This window comes from Aotus nancymaae, unplaced genomic scaffold (assembly GCF_030222135.1).
Source record: "Aotus nancymaae isolate 86718 unplaced genomic scaffold, 86718_ANA_hifiasm-v0.15.2.pri h1tg000011l, whole genome shotgun sequence".
Taxonomy (NCBI): Eukaryota; Metazoa; Chordata; class Mammalia; order Primates; family Aotidae; genus Aotus; species Aotus nancymaae.
The window spans coordinates 3,162,093-3,186,954 of record NW_026988422.1 but is presented as its reverse complement, the minus strand read 5'-3'; the positions used below and the strand labels follow the sequence as shown (position 1 = coordinate 3,186,954).

At 37.5% G+C, this 24,862-nt stretch overlaps 1 protein-coding gene and 1 pseudogene across 4 annotated transcripts in view; one reads left to right on the top strand and one right to left on the bottom strand.

The window, feature by feature from the left end:
* The window catches only part of SENP7 (SUMO specific peptidase 7), a 255,859-nt gene that overhangs the window by 146,698 nt on the left and 84,299 nt on the right, over positions 1-24,862 (top strand). For all 4 annotated transcript variants that reach the window (XM_064374570.1, XM_012476798.2, XM_012476793.2 and 1 more), the window contains one exon: positions 18,245-18,439. In XM_064374570.1, coding sequence (XP_064230640.1) covers positions 18,245-18,439 — 195 coding nt within the window. The remainder of the gene's footprint in view (positions 1-18,244; positions 18,440-24,862) is intronic.
* LOC135274143 (high mobility group protein B3-like) lies at positions 5,501-6,873 on the bottom strand (annotated as a pseudogene).

Below are 24,862 nucleotides of genomic sequence, written 5' to 3'. Positions count from 1 at the left end.
TTTAAACGTAGGTGTCAGTGTGCTGCTTCTGCCTGTGAAGGCGCTGCTGGGCTGCCTTGGTCTCAGCCAGGCTGCTGTTTATTCTTTGCCTGGTTTCCACTTATGCCGGTGGCGTTAGTCCCCCTTCGTATGGCGGGCTTCTTTCCCTCTGCCCCGCCCACTGCTTCTGTATTGAGGTCCATCTGATGTTAACTGCGAAACTCTCCCGGTAGAGGGATTCTGGTTGCTTGATCTTGTGGGGGTGGGGCCTGTCTGGCCACATCCCCCTCCCCGCTTCTAACTCTTCCTTCTGTGGGATGGGCAGTTCCTTCTTGCAAGCTTTCTCGGTGTTAGACCAAGTCTCTGCCGTGGTCTGCGCAGACAAGGCACTGTCTGGCTGGGGCTGCTGGACTGGGCTCTTACCCAGGTCTGCATCTCGGGGTGATTCTGTCAGGTGGCGTTATCCTGGGCTGTGTGCTGCCGAAGTCTCAGAGTATAGCGCTGTATCTGATTGGAGTACCAAGGAGGTGTTGTTCCTTCATCCTTTGTGCCAGATACACTTTCCACGTGGGGCAGTGCCCTGCCTTGCCTCGGCTTGCCCCCTCTGGGCTGCTTTCGCCGCCTTTTTTGGGTTAATCCCGCTGTTCAACCAGTCCCTTTGGAACGAACATAGTACCTCGCTCAGAGATGTGGGTATCGCTCTGGTTCTCTGCCTCACTCGGTGGGAGCTGCACTCTGGAGAAGCTCCCTTTGGCCATTTTGGTCTCTCCCCCCAACACAGGTTATTTTAAAAATTAAAGTAGAACTCTTGTCAATACATCTGAACATAATATTATACCTTAATTTTTAAAGAGGATACTTCTTTAAAAAAGGCAAAATCATGAAAAGCTGAGTTTCATGAAGAAATTTCTTCCTAGCTCATACTTGATATAAATTTTACTTTCTAAAACACTGTAAATCTTAGAGTCAGACAGCTTAGCATCAGTAATTTATCAAGCAGCTTGCTCTCATTCTGTATTCTAGCAGATTTCCTCCCCAGTACAGGTTAACTAATCTCTTACTGTGCTGACATATGTAAATAAAGGAGCTACTTAAAGGAATGACCCTTGTAATATCTTTAACTCTTTCGAAAGGACAAATGTCAACAAACTCATCTATCTCCTCATCCCATGTCTATCCTTTTTTTCCAATCAGAACAGTGGGGTGGTCCATTCTCTCAGAACAATAGCTTTTACCACTAGAAATTTTTAGCACATAGACTATTTGTTCATGGAATTTATAATGTGAAGAGTCCCAGTAAGATTCTGTTTTGTTTTTTGCTGTGTTTTAAAATTTTTATTGTTTTCTGTTCAGTTAGTGGGCGAACTACCAGCTAGTCCAGATCTCTCTCCTCAGCTCCAGGTGTCCTAAACTCAGCTCGTTGTAAAGTGAGAACCTCATCTCTTCTCAAACTGGTGCCTGTGTTTGTGTTCCCTCCCTGTCTGAGTGATTGACGCTGCCATACAGATTAGAACTTGGGAATTGTCTTTTGACTCCTCTTTTTTCCTTATCTTTCTATCTAGTCATTTAACATATATAGTTATTTTTAACCCCAAAATATGTCTTTTAAAGGATCTCTTCTCCATCTTTAGTGCCAGTGCCTCAGTTCAAGCCCTGATAACTTTGTGCCTTTATTACTATGGTAGTAACTTGATTAGATTTCGTTTATGTAGACTTTTTCTTCTTGTCTTACTCTTTATACTGCTGTCAAAATATTTATTCTAAAAGGCAGATGTTCTTGTTACTTACAAGTTTAATATCTTTCTTTGACTCCACATAACCTTCCAGATAAAGTTTAAACTCTTTAGTTTGGCACAAGACATTTAATGATTTCACCTTTGCTTATCTCTAGCTTTTTGTCTATCCATACCTCCATATTCACAGGGTACTTCAGATTTAGGGAACTGTTGTCAGCTTACTGAATGTATATACTGTTGTATACATCCTGTTTGTTTTCTTGTCTTGGAAACTATCCTCCTTCTTTTTTTTTTAGGAAGCCTTCCTTGATTCTTCCCTCCAAATCTATATATGATCCCTTTCTTTGTCTTGCTAAACAGCTTCTTAGTATAGCATAACATTTATCACACTATATTGTGATTTTTAGTTTCTCTGCCTCCCCGCAGTAACTTTCCTGAGGATAGGAAATATATTTTATTTCTTATTTTTTCTTTATTCCTAATGTATAGTACTGGACACTTATTAAATGCTCAGTAAATGTTTGCTGGATAAAAGAAAGAGATTGCTTCTCAACGCGAGTTACATCTCTAGACTCTTTGTCTAACATATATTTTCCCCATAAAAACCAATCATGTACTTAGCAATTTTGGTGACAACCAGGAAAAGAGATACTAGAAGCCTCAAATAAGGAAACTGGAGAACTCTTTCATATATGGCTTTGGATAGATGTTTTCTACTTGAGACTTGCTATGTATAATAGGAGACATATGCTTTCTTCAGTCTTTGCTTAGCTTTTACATGAGGCTTTTTGTCTTATTTTCATTTCTACGTAGTTAGGACTTAAGATTTTAGAAAGATAAGAGCGAGAAATATTTATTTTTGCATTTTAATTTTATCCTAAAGTTTAATCATTGAGTAAATCAAAATTACTGATTCAGTTCCAGAAATGGTATTTTGATGGATGTTTTATTTGTGTTCTAGAATTTAAAGTAGTGAACTAAGTATCTTGCCTTTTATGTGAGGGCAGTTTGGCCTGTTGATTTCAGGATAAAATTGAGAAGGACAGTAGAAAACACAGTTCAAATCGATCTTGTAAGTAATGGAGAAAAGGGTTTCAGAAATGTCAAAAGAGTTTTACAAATATCAAACTAGCAGTATGTGGGATGCACATTTTTAAAAAATACGTAAACTGCATTTTAGTGTTCGCCTTATCTCCATGTATGGTTCATATCTATTTTCCTGGGAGAAAATTCCAGACATCTGTAGGTCATAGTCAATAGGAAAGAAAGAACCTAGTGGGACACATATACAAGACTTTTGAGAAAATAAACTATTTTTCTTCTGCCTTCATCAGTTTGCACCAGAGATTGTTAGAGAAATGTGGAGATAGTGTATCCATATTCCATTAAGAAGAGTTAGCTGCTGGTACTTGGAATTTCTGTAAATATATTTATTTATCTTTGTCTTAAATTTATGTGTGTTTGAAGTTTAAAAAAAATTACGTATTCCAGATATGTGACAGTAAAACTATTTGGATATTGCAGTATTCCTATCATTTTAAGATTTTTTTAAGCCAGTAAAATTCTAATTGAGTGATAATTATTCACTTAAAATTAATAAAAGAGCAAATTTAGAAACTAATCTGTGAATCTCTTTAATAAAGTTACTCAAAGATTAAATTTTTTTCTACATACCTTTAAGATGCTGATTTAGAAGGTATATTTTAAATGATATCATCTGGGACAAGCATAGAGTTATGAGAATCCTCTAAAATATCACATAGCATAATTTTAGAAAGGCATTTATTGCAGCAAAATAAAAACTAACTTAGTATTGTAATTTTTGGCTTATTATAGATTTATTAGTAGATACAATTATGGTATCTTTCAGCAAGGACTTCATTTCTCTAAAAATTTGCTCTATATATGAAGTTCTATGTTAATAGTTCTTGCCAGTTTTTCAGTTTTCCCTCCGTTAAGTTATTTGAATACAACAGTTAACTTGCCATTTGAACAAGGAAGGGACGCATAGTTTGCAATTGAGAAAATTAAGAGTCAGAGAGAATAACCATGCAGAGACACAGTCAGAAAATGATACTACTTCTTAGGCCAGTATATTTTCTGCTACCTCTCACTGCATTTCAAAATTTGTTTCTGCTTTGGATTAGTGTATTTGTGATATTTTGAAGTGGGATTTCATAATATTAGTAAATAAAATTAAATAAATTCTACCTTACGTACTGATACTGTTTACGTACTTAGGAAAAAGTTGGGTAAATGTGTGAAATGACAACTTTTAGTCTTTCCTTCCAGATTGAGATAGTATGAAAGATGAAGTATACACCTTTATATACTTCAGTTCCTTGCAAAAATTCAGAAGATTTGAAATGCTGACTAGCCCTGTAATATCCTTGACTGTGCTAATTAATAAACCTGTACTGCAAAAGACAGCTTAGGTATTATTAATTTAGTTATCACTTTATGGATTTGTATTCTTTTTTTAAAAAATGTAATGCCGTTTATTTAACTTCAAAAACATTTCAGCATTCTAAACATACAAAAAAAAAATAACAGAATGTTGCAAATTGTGTTTAAGTACAGAAGGTTCTTGAACTTTCATTGATGCAGTGGCTCTTCACTTTGCTGACAATGAAGAGTTCTACAGTTTGTTTAAAAACAGTTTAAAAACTACCTCACTTAAAAAAAACCACAAAAACCAAAAATATCTCACACTAGCTGACCCCATGTCCACAGCTAAGATGGCAGCAGAATGCTATGTCACTATATACAGAAACAAGACAACCTGAAGCTAAATGGATGCCCACTGCAGAGTCAGCAGGTCCAGCCTCACAGTGCACACCCTGAGCTACAGCCCCTCTAAAAGGCATCTTTCCCGCAGCCTCAACGCCAGGCAAGGAGCATCAAGAGTTTGTCTTGGTTGTTTTGTTCTTTTTGCAAACTATAGATATATACAGTTGATAACTCAGGATTTCTAGCCAATAGCTATATAGTTAACACCACTTTACAAATTAAAAAAAATGCCAGAAACATCTTTAAATGCCTTGTCACACCAACAGCAAAGTGCACAGAGTGAGGAGAACATGAGAGTACCTTTTTATTTTAAAAATGTTTGGAAATACATACAACTTTGATACAGTTTCAGGGTGCTCCAGACACCCATGGCCACTTCATGTAAACCACTGACAATCTCTAGAGCACTTTGAGAGACTACAATATGATCGTGATCAAATTTTATGATTAAAGCTAATGAGGGAAACAGATACTTCTCAAATAAGAGATGTGTCAATTACCGAGCTCTCCTACTTTAAGTATTCACAAGGAGACAGATAAACAGTTTTTTTATTCCTCCTCCTTCCTCCTCCTTCCTCCTTCCTCCTCCCTCCTCCTCCTTCCTCCTCCTTCCTCCTTCCTCCTCCTCCTCCCTCCTCCTCCTCCTTCCTCCTCCTTCCTCCTTCCTCCTTCCTCCTCCTCCTCCTTCCTCCTCCTCCTCCTTCCTCCTCCTCCTTCCTCCTCCTCCTCCTTCCTCCTCCTCCTCCTCCTCCTTCCTCCTCCTTCCTCCTTCCTCCTCCTCCTCCTCCTTCCTCCTTCCTCCTTCCTCCTCCTCCTTCCTCCTCCTTCCTCCTTCCTCCTCCTCCTCCTTCCTCCTCCTCCTTCCTCCTCCTCCTCCTCCTCCTTCCTCCTCCTTCCTCCTCCTTCCTCCTTCCTCCTCCTCCTCCTCCTCCTCCCTCCTCCTTCCTCCTCCTTCCTCCTTCCTCCTCCTTCCTCCTCCTTCCTCCTCCTTCCTCCTCCTCCTCCTCCTCCTCCTCCTTCCTCCTCCTTCCTCCTTCCTCCTCCTCCTCCTCCTCCTCCTTCCTCATCCTCCATCTTCCTCTTCCACCTTTTTACAGGCAACTTTAGCAGGACCCTTTGCACCATCAAACTTTCCTTTCAACTTATAGTCAGCAACATCCTTCTCATACTTCTCCAGCTTCACCACCTTAGTGATGTAAGGCTGCTTTTCGCTGTCATTTAGGTCATTCCACATTTCACCCAGCTTTTTTGTCACGTCTCTAATAGAGATGCCAGGGTTTGTGGATTTGATCTTGGGGTGGAATTCTTAACAGAACAGGAAGAATTCAGGTAATAGCCTTTTGGGGGCATTAGGATCCTCCTTCTTGCCTCCTTTAGCTGGTCCATAATCCTTCATTTTCCGATCATAGCGCACTTTATCCGCCTTTGCCATTTCATCAAATTTAGATTTCTCTTTCCTGCACATTGTCTTCCACCTCTCAGAGCATTTCTTGGAAGATTCTGCAAAATCGACAGGGACCTCTGGGTTTTTCTTCTTAGGTTCTTCTCTGCACGTCTGCACAAAGAAGGCATAAGCAGACATCTTGCCGTTTGGTTTCTTGGGGTCACCTTTAGCCACCCTGACTGTATTGTTCACTAGCCTGGGCAGCACAGGGTCAACTCGCGGCTCAGCACTCCCCAGCCTCGCCCTAGCTGCCTCCACGAGAGCCAGCTCTGGATTTGTATTCTTTAAGGCTATCGCGCAAAGTTCTATGTTTCCTCAAGGTACCCAAACTGGATAAATTTTCAATAGTTGGTAAAAGGTGTTTGGGCTGTGGATGTTTTTTATGAAGAGCTATGTGTACTGTAGTCATTGCTAACTGTTTAATTAGGTATTTTAATTGTATATTGAAAATTACTAATATCTAGTAAGATATTTTTATGAAGATTGCAGAGCATAATAAATTATAAGTATTATTTGACAGGGTGGTTTATAACTTTGAACAAGTCTTCAATAATATGAAAATTATTACAGAAATGTGAAAATTAAATGATATTCCATTTATTGTGTATTTACTATGTGCCAGGAATTATGCTAACTGCTTTCCATCTATTATCTCATTTAATCTTAACAACTTTGTAAGGGAGATATTGTTCTTCCCATTTTAGAGATGAGAAGATCAATGTGTAGAGGTAGAAATTATGGTAATTAACTTACCCAAAGATTTATAGTTATAAGGTGGTAAAATAAGAATCTAAACCTATGTTGGTCTAACTTTGAAGTCCTTGCTGTTAATTCCTGTGCCATACTGCTTTTCTTTGCATTTTCACCCTTCTGAACTTTTTTGTCATCAGTAAAGTAGGAATTGGACTTGGCTACAGGTACCATATCTAATTCATTGTTTTATTTTATTTTTGAGACAGAGTCTCACTCTGTCGTCCAGGCTGGAGTACAGTGGCACAATCTTCGCTCACTGCAACTGCCGCCTTCCAGGTTCAAGTGATTCTTGTGCCTCAGCCTCCCAAGTAGCTGGGATCACAGGCACGTGCTACCACGCCCAGCTAATTTTTGTATTTTTAGTAGAGATGGAGTTTCACCATGTTGGCCAGGCTGGTCTCGAATTCCTGACTTCAGGTGATCCACCACCTTGGTGTCTTAAATTGCTGGGATTACAGGCGTGAGTGGCCTATAACATAGTTTCTTTATGCACTCGTTGATGAATGGGCACTTGGGTTGGTTCCACATTTTCGCAACTGTGAATTGTGGTGCTATAAACGTGTGTGCAAGTAGGTTTTTCATATAATGACTTCCTTTCCTCTGGGTAGATACCCAGTAGTGGGATTGCTAGATCAAATGATGGTTCTACTTTTAGTTCTTTAAGGAATCTCCACACTGTTTTCCATAGTGGTTGTCCTGGTTTACGTTACCACCAGCAGTGTAGAAGTGTTCCCTTTTCATCACATCCATGCCAACATCTACTATTTCTCTTCTCTTCTCTTTTTTCTTTCTTTTCTTTTATTTTCTTTTCTTTCTTTTCTTGCCAGAGTCTCTCTCTGTCACCAGACTGGAGTGCAGTGGTGCGATCTCGGCTCACTGCCACCTCCGCCTCCCGGGTTCCAGCAATTCCCTTGCCTCAGCCTCCTGAGTAGCTGGGACTACAGACATGCACTACCACATCTGCTAATGGTTTTTTGTTTTTTGTTTTGGTATTTTAGTAGAGACATGGTTTCACCATGTTGGCCAGGATGTTTTCAATCTCCTGACCTCATGATCCACCTGCCTCAGCCTCCCAAAAGTGCTGGAATTACAGACGTGAGCTGCCAGGCCTATGTTTTGATTTTTTGTTTATGGCCATTCTAGCAGGAGTAAGGTTGTACTGCATTGTGGTTTTGATTTGCATTTCCCTGATCATTTGTGATGTTGAGCACTTTTTCAAATGTTTGCTGGCCATTTGTATATCTTCTTTGAGAATTGTCTGTTCATGTCCTTATCCCACTTTTTGATGAGATTGTTTTTTTCTTGTTGATTTGTTTGCATTCATTATAGATTCTGGATATTCATCCTTTGTCAGATGTATACATTGTGAAGATTTTTTCCCATTCTGGGTTGTCTGTTTACTCTGCTGACTTTTCCCTTTGCCATGCAAAAGCTCTTTAGTTTAATTAAGTCCCAGCAATTTGTTTTTGTTGCATTTGATTTTGGGTTCTTGGTCATAAAATCCTTGCCTAAGCCAATGTCTAGAAGAAGGGTTTTTCCATTGTTATCTTATAGAATTTTTGTAGTTTCGTATTTTAGATTTAAGTCCTTAATTCATCTTGAGTTGATTTTTGTATAAGGTGAGAGATGAGGATCCAGTTACATTCTCCTACGTGTGGCTAGCCAATTATCCCAGGACCATTTGTTGAAAAGGGTGTCCTTTCTGCACTTTATATTTTTGTTTGCTTCGTCAAAGATCAGTTGGCTATAAATATTTGGGTTTATTTTTGGGTTCTCTATTCTTTTCCATTGGTCTAGGTGCCTATTTTTGTATCAGTACCGTGCTGTTTTGGTGACTATGGCCTTATAGTGTGAAATCAGGTAATGCGATGCCTCCAGATTTGTTCCCTTTGCTTAGTCTTGCTTTGGCTATGCAGGCTCTTTTTTGGATTCATATGAATTTTGTAATTGTTTTTTCTAATTTTGTGAAGAATGGTGGTAGTATTTTGATGAGAATGGCATTGAATTTGTAGATTGCTTCTTTTGGCAATATGGTCATGTTCACAATATTGATTCTACCCATCCGTGAGTATGTGATGTGTTTCTAGTTGTTTGTGTCATTTATGATTTCTTTCAGCAGTGTTTTGTAGTTTTCCTTGTAGAGGTCCTTTGGCTCCTTGGTTAGGTATATTCCTAAGTTTTTTTTTTTTTTTTTTTGCAACTATTGTAAAAGGGGTTGAGTTTTTTATTTGATTCTCTGCTTGGTTGCTGTTGGTGTATAGAAGAACTACTGATTTGTGTACATTAATCCTGTATCTGAAAACTTTGCTGAATTCTTTTATCAGTTCTAGGAACTTTCTGGAGGAGTCCTTAAGGTTTTCAAGGTAAACAATCATATAATCAACAAATAGGGACAGTTTGACTTCCTTTTTACCGATTTGAATGGTCTTTATTTCTTTGTCTTGTGTGATTGCTCTGGCTAGGACTTCTACTACTATGTTGAAGAGGAGTGGTGAGAGTGGACATTCTTGTCTTGTTCCAGTTCTCAGAGGGGATGCTTTCAACTTTTCCCCATTCAGTATTATGTTGGCTGTGGGTTTGTCATAGATGGCTTTTATTATTTTGAGATATGTCCCTTGTATGTAAATTTTGCTGTGAGTTTTAATCATAGAGTGATGCTGGATTTTGTTGAATGCTGCATCTATTGAGGGATTTTTGTTTTTAATTCTGTTTATGTGGTATATCACATTTATTGACTTGCATATGTTAAACCATCCCTGCATTCCTGGTATGAAACCTTGATCATCTGGATTATCTTTTTGAAATGTTGGATTTGGATAGCTATTATTTTGTTAAGGATTTTTGCATCTATCTTCATCAGGGATATTGGTCTGTAGTTTTCATTTTTTATGTCCTTTCCTGGTTTTGGTATTAGGGTGATACTGTCCATAGAATGATTTAGGGAAGGTTCCCTCTTTCTCTGTCTTGTGGAATAGTGTCAATAGGATTGGTACCAATTCTTCTTTGAATGTCTGATAGAATTCTGCTGTGAATCTGTCTGGTCCTGGGATTTTTGTTGTTGTTGGTAATGCTTAAATTACCATTTCAGTCTCACTGCTTGTTATTTGTCTGTTCAGGGTACCTAATTCTTCCTGATTTAAGCTAGGAGGGTTCTATTTTTTCCAACAATTTATTATTCTCTTCTAGGTTTTCTAGTTTATGAGTGTAAAGGTGTTCATAGTAGTCTTGAATGATCTTTTGTATTTCTGTGTTGTCAGTTATAATATCTCTCATTTTGTTTCTTATTGAGCTTATTTGGATTTTCTTACTTTTTTTCTTGTTTAATCTTGCTAATGGTTTATCAATTTCATTTGTCTTTTCAAAGAACCAGCTTTTTGTTTCATTTATGTTTTGTATTTTTTTTGTTTTTGTTTTAATTTTATTTAGTTCTACTCTGATCTTGGTTATTTCTTTTCTTCTGCTGGGTTTGGATTTGCCTTGTTTCTCTAGTTCCTTGAGGTAAGGTATAACTTTAGATTGTCTGTTTGTGCTTATTCAGACTTTTTTTTTTTTTTGGAGACAGAGTCTCACTGTGTCACTAGGCGCCAGGCTGGACTGCAGTGGCATAATCTAGCTCACTGCAACCTCCGCCTCCTGGGTTCAAGCAATTCTCTTGCCTCAGCCTCCCCAGTACCAGGACTACAGGTGCACGCCACCACACCCAGCTAATTTTTGTATTTTTAGTAGAGACAGGGTTTCACCACTTTGGCCAGGATGGTCTTGATCTCTTGACCTCATGATCCGCTCGCCTCAGCCTCCCAAAGTGCTGGAATTACAGGCTTGAGCCACCGTGCCCGGCTTATTCAGACTTTTTGATGTAGGCATTTAGGGCTATAAACTTTCCTCTTAGCATCCATTGCTTTTGTTGTGTCCCAGCGGTTTGATAGGTTGTGTCACTGTATTGAGTTGGAACAGTTTTTAAATTTTCATCTTGATTTTGTTTTTGACCCAGTGATCATCAGGAGCAGGTTATTTAATTTCCATGTATTTACATGGTTTTGAAGCTTCCTCCTGGAGTTGATTTCCAGTTTTATTCCACTGTGGTCTGAGAGAGTGCTTGGTATAATTTCAGTTTTCTCAAATTTGTTGAGACTTGTTTTGTGGCTTATCATATGGTCTGTCTTGGAGAAAGTTTCATATGCTGTTGAATAGAATGTATATTCTGTGGTTGTTGGATGGAATGTTCTGTGCATACCTGTTAAGTTCATTTGTTCCAGGGTATAGTTTAAATCCACTGTTTCTTTGTTGACTTTCTGTCTTAATGTCCTGTCGAGTGCTGTCAGTGGAATAGTGAAGTCCTCCACTATTATTGTGTTGCTCTCTATCTTACTTCCTAGGTCTCTTGGTAGTTGTTTTATAAATTTGGGAGCTCCAGTGTTAGTTGCATATATATTTATATTTTCCTGTTGGACTAGTCCTTTTATCCTTATATAATGTGCCTCTTTGTCTTTTCTAACTGCTATTTCTTTTAAGTTTGTTTTGTCTGATATAAGAATAGCTACTCCTGCTTGCCTTTGGTGTCCATTTACCTGAAATGTCTTTTTTCACCACTTTACCTTAAGTTTGCACGAGTCCTTATCCATTCTGTAATTCTGTATCTTTTAAGTGGAGCATTTAGGCCATTTACATTCAATGTTAGTATTGAGATGTGAGGTACTATTCCATTGTGCTATTTGTTGCCTGTATACCTTGTTTTTGTTTTTTAAATTGCATTTTTATTTTATAGGTTCTGTGTGATTTATGTTTTAAAGAGGTTCTGTTTTGATGTGTTTCCAGGATTTGTTTCAAGATTTAGAATTCTTTTTAGCATTCTTGTAGTGCTTGGTAGTGGTGAAGTCTCTTAGCATTTGTTTGTCTGTGAAAGACTGTATCTTTCCTTTGTAGCTGAAGCTTAGTTTTGCTGGGTACAAGATTCTTGACTGATAGTTGTTCTGTTTGAGGAGGGTGAAGATAAGGCTCCAATCCCTTTTAGTTTGTAGGATTTCTCCTAATAAATCTGCGGTTAATCTGATAGGTTTTTTTTGTTGGTTACCTGATGCTTTTGTCTCACAGCTCTAAAGATTTTTTCCTTCATCTTAATTTTAGGTAACCTGATGACAATGTGCCTAGGTGATAATCTTTTTGTGATGAATTTTCCAGGTGTTCTTTGTGCTTTTGTATTTGAATGTCTAGGTCTCTAGCAGGGCCAGGGAAGCTTTTCTCAATTATTCCCCAAAATACATTTTCCAAACTTTTAGATTTCTCTTCTTCCTCAGGAACACCTATTATTCTTAGACTTGGTCATTTAACATAATCCCAGATTTCTGGGAAACTTTGTTAATATTTTCTAATTATTTTCTCTTGGTCTTTGTTGGATTGGGTTGATTTGAAGACCTTGTTTTCAAGCTCTGAATTTCTTTCTTTCATGTGTTCAATTCTATTGCTGAGACTTTTCCAGAGCATTTTGCATTCCTATAAGTGTATCTGTTGTTTCCTGAAGTTTTTTATTTATGCTGTTTATTTCCTTGAATATTTTTCCCTTCACCTGTTGTATCATTTTTTGGACTTCCTTACAATGGGCTTTACCTTTCTTTGTTGCCCCCCTAATTAGCTTAATAACTAACCTCCTGAATTCTTTTTCAGGTAAATCAGGGATTTATTCTTGGTTTGGGTCCATTGCTGGTGGGCTAGTGTGATTTTTTGGAGGTGTTAAATAACCTTATCTTGTTATGTTACCAGAGTTGGTTTTCTGGTTCCTTCTCATTTGAGTAGTCTCTGTTAGAGGGAAGGTCTAGAGCTGAAGGCCGTTCAGATTCTTTTGTCCCACGGTGTGTTCCCTTGATGTAGTAATCTTCCCCTTTTCCTATGGATGTGGCTTCCTAAGAGCAGAACTGTAGATTGTTAATTTGTTTAAGTTCCTTGTAAACTCTGGAAATTAGACATTTGTTAGATGGATAGATTGTAATACTTTCTCCCATTCTGTAGGGTATCTGTTCACTCTAATGTTAGATTCTTTTGCTATGCAGAAGCCCTTTAATTTAATTAGATCACATTTGTAAATTTTTGCTTTTGTTGCCGTTGCTTTTGGCATTTTTGTCATAAAATCTTTGCCTGTACCTGCCTATGTCCTGAATGGTATTGCCTAGATTTTCTTCCAGGTTTTTTATAGTTTTAGGTTTTACCTTTAAGTCTTTAATCTATCTTGAGTTAATTTTTATATATGGTATAACAGTGGGGTGCAGTTTGTATTTTTGCATATGGCTAGCCTGTTTTCCCAGCATCATTTATTAAATATAGAGTCCTTTGCCCATTGCTTGTTTCTGTCAGGTTTGTTGAAGATCATAGAGTTGTAGGTGTGCAGGCTTACTTCTGGGTTCTTTATTCTTTCCATTAGTCCTTGTGTTTATTTTTGTACCAGTACCATGATGTTTTGGTTACTGCCCTGTAGGATAGTTTGGAGTGAGGCAAGGTGATTCTTCCCATGTTTTTCTTTTTGCTTAGGATTACCTTGGTGATACAGTGTTCTTTTTGGTTTCATATGAATTTTAAAGTAGTTTTTTTCTAATTCTGTGAAGAATGTTGTTGGTAGTGTGATAGAAATAGCATTGAATCTGTAAATTGCTTTGGGAAGTATGGCCATTTTAATATTAATACTTTCTATCCATGAGCCTGGGATATTATTTCATTTGTTTGTGTCTTCTCTGATTTTTTTAAAGCAATGTTTTGTAGTTTTCCTTATAGAGATCTTTCAACTCCCTGGTTAGCTGTATTCATACATAGGTATATTTTTCTTTTTGTGGCTGCTGTGAATGAGATTACCTTTGTGATTTGGCTTTCTCCTTGGTTGCAATTGGTACGTAGGAATGCTAGTGATTTTTATATATTGATTTTGTATCCCGAAACTTTTCTCAAGTTGTTTATCAGCTGAAGGAGTTTTTGTGCCGAGACTACTGGGTTTTCTAGATATAGAATCATGTCATTGCAGCACTTTTTATTCTGATTATGGCATAAATGGATATTTTCAAGAGTTTTCTGAAGTATCTATAGGCATTCAGTATTATTGAGGATGTAGTGTAATGGAATAGAACAGATAACCCAAAAAGATAATGATAAAACAGGTTCTTCCACTAGGAAAGTTACTTCTGGGCCACTTATTTAACTTTTCTGTACTTTGGGTTTTTCATGTTTACAATAAAGAGAGGACTAATTTATTTTAAAGTTTTCCAAGGATCTAAAATTTTATGCTGTCTGAAACATAGTAAAAAGAACATAGTGTCTTTAGCAAAAATAGAGTTTTAAAATTTTTAATTAGGGAATGTGTATTTTTTTTAGTCATAATGCCATTGCACACTTAATAGACTACAGTATAGTGTAAACATAATCATATATTCACTGGAAAGCCAAAAAAGTCATGTGACTTGTTTTATTGTGATACTCACTTTGTGGCAGGGGTCTGGAACTGAACCGGCCCAGTCTCCAAGTATATTGCCTATACTTTTGTTTAAGTGAAAATGTGAACTTCACTGTACTTTGTTACCTTTGTTGTTTTATGCAGAGGCATCTAGAATGATGAATCCTTTCCAGAAGATTTTCAGTTTACTTTGCCCAGACCCATCAGAGGAAATCACTGTTTGTGGTAGCTATATGAAATGTATTTCTTAAATCGTAAGACTTGAAACTTGAAATTACTTCTTGATCCATGGGCTGTAGAATGGATATTTTGTTAGCAGGCATGCAAACAACATTAATTCTCTTATACTTCCCCATCAGAGCTCTTGTGTGACTAGGTGCATTGTCATTGAGCTGTAATATTTTGAAAGCAATTCTTTTTTTTTTTTTCTCTGAGTAGCAGTTCTCAAAGGTGGGGTTAAGTGATTCAGTGATACATGCTGTAAACAGATATGCTGCCATTTAGTCATCCAGACTTTGTTGTTCCGTTTTTAGAGCATAGGCAGAATAAATTTAGCTTATTTTTAATTTTTTTGAGACAGAGTCTTGCTCTGTTGCCCAGACTGGAGTGCAGTGGCATGATCTTATTGCAGTCTCCACCTCCTGGGTTCAAGCGATTCTCCTGCCTCAGACTCTGAAGTAGCTGGGACTACAGGCATGCACCACCATGCCTGGCTTTTTTTTTTTTTTAGTAGAGATGGGAGTTTCACTGTGTTGGCCAGGCTGGTCTTGAACTCCTGACCTCAAGTAATCCTCCAGCTTCTGCTTCCCAAAGTGCTGGGATTACAGGCGTGAGCCACCATGCCTGTCTTGATTTAGCATAATTCTTAAGGACCTTTAGATTTTTTGCGTGGTACGTAAGCACTGGCTTCACAGATAAGTCACCAGCTTCATTAGCCCTTAACAAGAGAGTCAGCCTATCTTTTGAACTTATGCATTGACTTTTCCTTTGTAGGTATGAAATTCATAGATGCCATCTTATTCCAATATAAGACTCTTTTAGCTACACTGAAAATCTGTTGTTTAGTGTAGCCACCTTCATCAGTTATCTTAGCTAGATCTTCTGGATAACTTGCTGCAGCTTCTTCATTACTACTTTGCTGCTTCACCTTGCACTTTCATGTTACGGAGATAGCCTTCTTTTTTTTTTTTTTTTTGAGGCAGGGTCTCATTTCTGTGGCCCAGCATGACTCATTGCAGCTTTGACCTCCCAGCTGGCGCCATCATGGCTCACTGCAGCCTTTACCTCCCAGGCTAAAGCAATCCTTTCACCTCTGTCTCCCGAGTAGCTGAGGCTACAGGTGCATGCCACAGCATTTTTTGTAGAGACAGGGTCTCACTATGTTGCCCAGGCTGAGACAACTTCTTTTCTTGAAGTTTACAAACCTACTTTTCTTCTGCAGCTTCCTAACCTCTCTCAGTCTTCATAGAATTGAAGAGAGTATCTTGCTATAGTTAGGCTTTGGCTTAAGAGAATGTTGTGGCTGGTTTCATCTTGTATCCAGACTACTATAACTTTCTCCATATCATCAGTAAGACTGTTTTGCTTTCTTTCTTCTTATTTGTGTGTTCATAGGAGTAGCACTTTTTTTTTTTTTTTTTGAGATGGAGTGTCGCTCTGTTGCCCCGGCTGATGTGCAGTGACAGGATCTTGGCTCACTGCAACCTCAGCCTTCTGGATTCAAGTGATTCTTCTGCCTTAGCCTCCTGAGTAGCTGGGACTACAGGTGCTTGCTACCATGACTGGCTAATTTTTGTATTTTTAGTAGAGATGGGGTTTCACCATGTTGGCCAGGCTGGTCTTGAACTCCTGACCTCAAGTGATCCACCTGCTTCAGCCTCCCAAAGTTCTGGAATTACAAGTGTGAGCCACCATCTGGCCAGGAGTAGCACTTTTAAATTTATTCAAGAACTATTCTTTTGCTTTCACAACTTGACTTTGCAGCAAGCAGTCTTGCTTTCAACATGCTTTTCACACTAAGTTTAGTAATTACTAGCTCTTTTTTTTTTTTTTTTGAGAGAGACAAGGACTTGCTCTGTTTCCCAGGCAGACAGAGTTGGTGCAATCTTAGCTCTCTGCAGCCTTGAACTCCTGCGGTCAAGTGGTCCTCCCACTTTAGCTTCCTAACTAGCTAGGACTATAGACATGTACTGCCATGGCTGAATGGCTGGTTAATTATTTTATTTTTTGTAGAGATGGAGTCTTGCTGTGTTGTCCAGGTTGGCCTCAATCTCCTGCCCTCAAGTAATCATCCCACCTTGACCTTCCAAAGTGCTGAGATTGCACGTGTCAGCCACCACACCCAGACATTTCTAGCTTTTGATTTAAAGTGATAGACTTGTGACTCTTCCTTTCACTTGAATACTTAGAGGCCATGGTAGCATGATTAATTAGCATAATTTCAATATTGCTCTGTCTCAGGGGATAGGGAGGCCTGAGGAGAGGGCGAGAGATAGGGGAATGGTTTGTAGGTGAAGCGGTCAGAACACACACAACTTTTGTTAATTAAGTTCAATGTCTTATGCATGCATGGTTTGTGGTGCTTCAAAGCAAATATGGTTGTGCCATCAAAGATCACTGATGACAGATCATCATAGTAGATGGGTAAAATAATAATGAAAAGATAGAAATATTTTGAGAATTACCAAAATGTGACACAGAGACCCAAAGTGAGCAGGTGCTGTTGGAAAAATCATGTTGGTTGACATGTTCTACTCAAGGTTGCCACAAACCTTCCATTTGTAAAAGACACAGTATCTGTGAAGTGCAGTAAAGTGAAACACAATAAAATGAGGTATGCTTGTAGTCTGGCCCTTTCTGTGTATTGTTTCTTACACACAGAGTATAAGTAAAGTACTGCTAGTGCCATATTGATAGCAGTCAAAGGGGGCATCTAATAAAGAGGAGTTATGAACACTTTAAAATTACATAACAAGAACTTTAAAAAATCACAATAATTTGGCTTGGACCTGCGAATTCTGGGCTGAAATATTAATATTGAGGGCATTATTGGCAAAGTAATGTTCATAATAATGGCTGGCCAGCAACGTAAAGATTGCACTAATTTTATACCAAATGTACTTCTTTATATCAAATATACATCTTCTGCTAAGAAGATGTCAGACTTATATAGTACATTTGATATAAAACTCACCAATTTAAGGTCTAGAGCCTTAAAAATACACTCCAGGCTAGATGCAGTGACTCACACCTGTAATCTCAGAATTTTGGGAGGCTAAGGTTTGGGAGGATTGCTTGAGCCCAGGAGTTTGAGACTAGCCTGGGCAACATAATGAGGCATAGTCACTACAGAAAATAAAAAAAAATTAGCTGAACGTGGTGGCTTGTGCCTGTAGTCCCAGCTACTTAAGAGGCTAAGGTAGGAGGATTACTTGAGCCTGAGAGGTTGAGGCTGCAATGAGCTGTGATTGTGTCACTGGATTCCAGTCTGGGTGACAGAGTGAGACCCTGCCTCAAAAAAGAAACAAAACCTTTAATTTTCTAAACATTTAATATATTGATTATTTTCCTGATGCTATTATGTATTAGCATATACGTTATTACCATTATATGTGCTGTTTCAGTTATGGAACCTTTCATTACCAGAGATGCAGTCTGCATGATGTCTTGTTGGATTTATCATTTGTCATTTCCCAATAGCAAGTATGTAAATTACTTACCAAGGACCTTTCTGCTAAATGAGAAGAACAAAGATTTCTTGAATTGTTTGTAGTAATCTGTGTTTTTAATAATTACTGGAAAAGAAAAGAAAGGATTTTTTGAGAAGAATTTGTTAAAAGTTTAAGCCCCTCAGTGGCATCCATTAGTGTAATTAAAGACATTGTAATGACAGGCTAATCTGTGCTATAAGTGATAATAAACAAATACTTCTAAAAACAAAAAGATTATGTTTTCCTATAATTTTAAATATTTGTGGGTTGATTTCTAGGGTGGTATAGTTTGAAAAGCTTTCTTGTGCTAAGATGATAATGATTGAAAATTCAACTTCCTGGAATACATTTTTTTGATCTGAATACTTCAGTACAGTACAGTGTTTGTTATTCTTTGTGACAGGATACCCCGAGTTATATTGACGAATGTCCTGGGAACGGAGTTAGGAAGAAAATACATAAGGACCCCACCTGTAACTGAGGGAAGTTTGAGTGATACAGACAACTTGCAATCAGAGCAACTTTCTTCATCATCTGATGGCAGCCTAGAATCTTATCAAAATCTAAATCCTCACAAGAGCTGTTATTTATCTGAAAGGTATGTTTAGTGATAACTTTACTCAAAATAATTATGTTTATTTTTATGTATCCTTCCTGTTCTTTTTCACAGATACATTATTGCTAAATGTGAGGTAAATGTGCTCTGATAGCGGGTAGTATTTTTCTCCCTTGCTGGCTGGAATAGCTATTGGAACCAACAGTCCATGGCTAATAATCTGTTTTAAAAGCACTGGTTGCCATACTTGTATTTTGGAAAAATGGATACAGACACTTAATGAAAATCTGATAACCCATTTCAGTGTCCCAGTTTGTCTGGTATAATTGAAATCCATTCCTCTGACATTAGTCTGTTCCTCTCTCTTTTTGTTTTCTATTTGTCCATCTATCCATCCACCCATTCAGCCTTGTCTGTTATTTTTATATTCAGACTCTAGGATTGTAACTGGTACTTATACTCAGTAAGTATTTTTTGAATGAATGCTGAACACATTCCTTAAAAAAAGTTTTTTCCATTAACAAATAGAAAAGCTGAATTCCATGAACAAATGTAGCTTGTTGTGCCAATAAGAGAAATGCAGGCCGGGTGCGGTGGCTCAAGCCTGTAATCCCAGCACTTTGGGAGGCCGAGGCGGGTGGATCACGAGGTCAAGAGATCGAGACCATCCTGGTCAACATGGTGAAACCCCGTCTCTACTAAAAATACAAAAAATTAGCTGGGCACGGTGGCGCGTGCCCGTAATCCCAGCTACTCAGGAGGCTGAGGCAGGAGAATTACCTGAACCCAGGAGGCGGAGGTTGCGGTGAGCTGAGATCGCGCCATTGCACTCCAGCCTGGGTAACGAGCGAAACTCCGTCTCAAAAAAAAAAAAAAGAGAAATGCAGATCTGAATTTGCCTTTGTTTTAAGCTCTAGGAGAGGTTGGTGTGTGGACTGGAAATAAGAAAAAAAATCTGTGGCACAAAGCTAGGGATGGTCAGTTAGTAAATTCTATTAGATTTATAAACTTCCATTTGCCCCAAGCTTCTGAACTTTCTCTTTTTATTCTCTGTGTTCAGCCTGAGGATAGTTTTTATGTAAATGAAAAATTGATTATCTTAATTTTTTCCCCCCGAACTGTCCAAAGCTAACTTCTGCTTTGTATTTCTATTGTAAGCCTAATTACATTAAATAGTATTTATAGTTACCTTTTTAAAGATTGACAACAATTTCATTATTTTAAACTCTATTTTCTATGGACTCTTGAATTTTTCTTCTTTTGGAAAATAATTTATATTTTCACCTAGGTTCTACTTAGTGAATTAGTAACTACCATTTTAACTTTATACTTTATTAGATCTAAGTGTGTCCCCCAAAATGAGAATTTCAGTGGCATTATCCAGTTACTAAATTTAATGTGTAGTTGGGGAAATTAGTAATGTATCTATCAAGTGGCTAATGCCTATAATCATAGCCCTTTGGAAGACCGAGGCAGTAGGATCATTTGAGGCCAGGAGTTCAAGACCAGCCTAGGCAGCATAGTGAGATCTTGTTTCTGTTAAAAATGAAAAAAAATGAGCCAGGTGTGATGGTGCATGCTTGTAGTCTCAGCTATTTGGAGGCTGAGGTGGGAGGATTGCTTGAGGCCAGGAGTTCAAGATTGCAGTGAGCTGCGAATGCCACTGCACTCTATCCTAGGTGACAGGGCAAGACGCTGTCTCAAAAAGAACAACAGATGGGCATGGTGACTCATGCTTGTAATCCCAACACTTTGGGAGACCTAGGTGGAAGGATCACCTCAGGTCAGGAGTTCGAGACCAGCCTGGCCAACATGGTGAAACCCTGTCTCTACTAAAAATTCAAAAATTAACAGAGCGTACTGGTGGGCGCCTGTAATCCCAGCTACTCGGGAGGCTGAGGCAGGAGAATTGCTTGAACCTGGGAGGCAGAGATTGCAGTGAACCACCTCTCAAAAAAACAAAACGAAACGAAAACCCCAAAAACAACAACAACAAAAGTATCTATTCACATTGTAGTGTAGCTGTTTGTTTCCTCCTCCTTTGCTATACCATGAGCTCCTTGAGGAGAAGAGGTATCATGTTTTATTTGCATTTATACCTAGTACTTAGCTCAATATATACTACACTTTTTGCACTTGGGTTAATGCTTATGTTATTTAATGTGAGCTTCAGTTTTCTGAGCTGTAAAAAGAGAATTAATTTTGAATGCCCTATCTACCTCACAAAACTGTCCTTTTTCTTTTAAATCTTACTTGTGAGAATTCTTTTTGCTCATAAAATATTATATAAATAAATGAAAATGTTATTAAAGATATTTTCTGTAGAAGGAAAACTTATGTTGATTGAGCTGTCAGTCAAATGATGAGCAAAAATAAAGATAAAAAAAGAAAAAACTTATAATGTACCATTGCCATGGAATTAAAATGACATCAGTGGACACTTATGCTGTTATGAAAAATCGCACTTTTGAAGATTCTATGAAACAATGAAATTGTAATCTGTATACTTCGGCCTTTATGCCAATCTGGGGCTAAGGTTTAATAATAATAATAGGTATAATATTTCTGGTCATTTCACGAAACTATTCAGTGGGAATACTAGCACTCCTTTAAATCCTTTCTTAATAGATATGAAATTCCCAGGTGGTTTTGATGGGGGCCTTGAAAATTCATTCTCTTAGTGGCAATTTTATTTGATTCTTGCATTTGGAATAAGCATAAACTTTGGAGCCAGACATCTGGATTAAGATATTAGCTATACTGCTAATACACTAACTTACCTTGGGCAAGTTTCTTACCTTGCCTTTAAAACAGAGATAATAATACCTGCCTTATTTGGTTAGTGTGCAGATTTAAGGAGATGACCCATGTAAAGTCTCTAATATAATGCCAGGGACTTAGTAGGTGATTATTTTATTTATTTATTTTTTAGTAGGTGATTATTAAAAGTTATTATTTTTGTGTCTTTCTTATTGCTGCTGATATCACAAGTACTATTAAAGGATATTGCTACAGCTGATGTTACTGCAATCTTTTACACTGAGGATGCTAGCATGTGTTCCTAAGTCCACTGTTGTCATTACCATTGCTGCCAAAGCAGTTGTCACTGTTTTCTTAGCCTCCCCATCGAGTTTAACAAGTACTGAACTCCTTAAACCAAACTTTAGTTCTTTCTTCCCTTAAGATGAATTTGTTAATCTTAACCCTAAGATCATATGGAACCAAAAAAGAGCCCAAATAGCCTAAGCAGTCCTGAGTGAAAAGAATAAAACTGGAGGCATTACACTACCTGACTTAAAAATACATTATACCAAAACAGCATGGTATAAAAACAGACACATAGACCAATGGAACAGAACAGAGAAACTATAAATAAATCCATGTATTTACAGCCAGCTGATTTTCAACGAAGGGTACCAAGAATATACACTGGGGAAAGGACACCCTCTTCAATAGTGATGCTGTGAAAATATGCAGAAGAGTGAAACTAGACCCCTGTCTCTCACCACATATAAAAATAAACTCAAGATGGATTAAATACTTTAAATGTAAGACATGAAAATATAAAACTACTAGAAGAAACTGTAGGGGACATGCTTCTGAACATTGTTCTAGGCAAAGATTTTATGACTAAGACCTCAAAAGCACAGGCACAACAAAAAATGCACAAATGGGACTCTATTAAGCCGAATGGCTTCTGCACAGCTAAGGACCCATCCAATTAACAGAGTAAAGAGACAACTTCCAGAATGGGAGAAAATGTAAACTATTCATCCAGGAAGGGACTGATACCCAGAATATGAGGAACCCAAACAACTCAACAGTAAAAAAAACAAATAATCCTGTTAAAAAGTGAGCAAGTGACATACAAAGACATTGCTCAAAGGACATACAAATGACAAACAGGTATATGAAGAGTGCTCAGCATTGCTCATTGTCAGTGCTTATCATTGCTAATAAGCAAATCAAAACTACATTGAGGTATTATCTTGCCTCAGAATGGCCATTAGAAAGACAGAATAGCAGATGTTGGCAAGGAGGTGGAGAAAAAGGAACCCTCATAAGCTGTTATTGGGAATGTAAATTGATACAACTGTTATGGAAAGCAGTGTGGAGATTCCTCAGAAAACTAAAATCAAATAGATTTAAAAAAAAAAGGAGAAAACAAAAACCAAAAAAATAAAAAATAAAAATATACATAATAGAATACCATTCAGCCATAAAAAAGAATGAAATCCTGTCATGTGCAGCAACATGAATGGAACTAGAGATCATTATATGAAATAAGCCAAACAGAAAGATAAATACTGCATGTTCTCTGTCATGTGGGAGCTTAAATAAATTTATTTAATGGAGGCAGAGAGTAGAATTATAAACAATAGAGGCTGGGAAGAATATATGTGGTGGACGGTGATGGAGAGAATTTGGTTAATGGCTATGATACAGTTAGATAGAAAGAATACATTCTAATATTTAGTAGCAGAGTAGGGTGACAGTAGTGCATTGTATATTTCAAAATAGCTAGAAGAGAGGAAATGAAATGTTCCCAACACATGGAAATGATAAATACTTGAGGTGATGGATACCGCAAATAATATGACTTAATCATTACACATTCTATGCATGTACCAAATACCACATGTACGCATGAGAATGAGCTGTTATAAACCTGTTTGTCCTGTTTAGTCTTTTTTTTGCACATTCCTGCTTCCTCTTACACTTTTCCACCATGCTGTGAAGAGCAGGAGGCCCTCACTAGAAGCTGCCGGATACAGCCACCCAGTGTTGTACTTTTTAGCGTGATTAGCTGTGAGCTAAATAAATCTCTATTCATTATAAATTACCCAGTCTCAGGTATTGAGTTACAGCAACACAAAACAGACTAAGACATTTGTATTTCCCTAATTAGTGTTGAGCATTTTTTCATATGTCTGTTGGGTATTTGTATATCTTCTTTTGATAAATGTCTGTTCATTTCCTTACCCATTTTAAATTGGATATGTTTTCTTTTTATAGAGTTGTTTGAGTTTCCTTATATATTTTAGATATGCATGTATCCCTAATAAGATGTGTGATTTGTGACTATCTCCCAATCTATAGGTTGTCTCTCCACTTTGAAAATGATTGCATTGGTTGTACAAAAGCTTTTAATTTTGATGTAATCCCTTTTGTCTATTCTTTTGCTTTTGTTACCTGTGCTTTTTGGGTGAAATCTAAAAAATCATTGCCCAGAGCAATGTCATATAGTTATTCCCCTGTGTTTTCTTTTGGAAGTTTTACATTTTCAGGTCTTATGGTTAAATTTTTAACTCATTTTGGGTAGGTTTTTGTATATGTTGAGAAATAGGGGTATAGTTTCACTCTTCTGTATATGGATATCTAGTTTCCCCAGCAAAATTTATTGCAGAGGGTATCATTTTGCAGTGTATGTTCTGAGTGCCTTTGTTGAAAGTCAATGGTCTCCAAATATATGGATTTGTTTCTAGGTTTTCTTTTCTGTTCCATTGGTCTATGTATTTGTTTGTTTGTTTTTTAAAGAGATGGGGTCTTGCTTTGTTATCCAGACTGGAGTGCAGTGGCACGTTTGTAGTTCACTGTACCCTTGAACTCTTGACTACAAGCAACCTTCCCTCCTCAGCCTCCTGAGTAGCTGGGACTACAGGTGTATACTACCACACCTAGCTGTTTTTATACCAATGTCATGATGTTTTGGTTACTATAGCTTTGTAGTGTATTTTGAAGTCATATAGTGTGATGCCTCCAGCATTGCTCTTTTTGCTCAGTATTACTTTGGTTATTTGGTGTCTTTTGTGGTTCCATGTGAATTTTTGGATTTTTTTTTTTATTTCTATGAAGAATATCCTTGGCATTTTGATTGGGATTGCATTTTATTTGTAGATTGCTTTGGGAAATATGGTCATTTTAACACTGTTAGTTCTAATCCATGAGCTTGGGATATCTTTCCATTTGTTTATGTTCTCTTGATTTCTTTCATTGGTATTTTGTAGTTTCCAATTTAGAGGTCTTTCAACTCTTTGGTTAAATCTATTCATAGGTATTTTATTCTATAGCTATTCTAAGTGGAATTACTTTCTTTCTTTTTTTTTTTTTCCAGCTAGTTCATGTATGCTACTGATTTTTCTATGTTGATTCAGTATCCTGTAATTCTAATTAATTTATTAGTTGTAAGAGTTTTTGGATGGAGTGTTTAGGTTTTTCTATGTGTAGGGTCATGTTATCTGGAAAGAGGGATAATTTGACTACCTCTTTTCTAATTTGGATGCCCTTTCTTTCTTTCTCTTATGTAATTGCTCTGGATAGGACTTGTGGTACTGTGTTGAATAAGAGTGGTGAAGGTGGGCATCCTTGTCTTGTCCCAGTTCTTTGAGGAAAGGCTTCCAGATTTTATTCAATCAATATAATTTGGCTGTGGATTTGTCATATAGGGCCTTAATCATGTTGCAG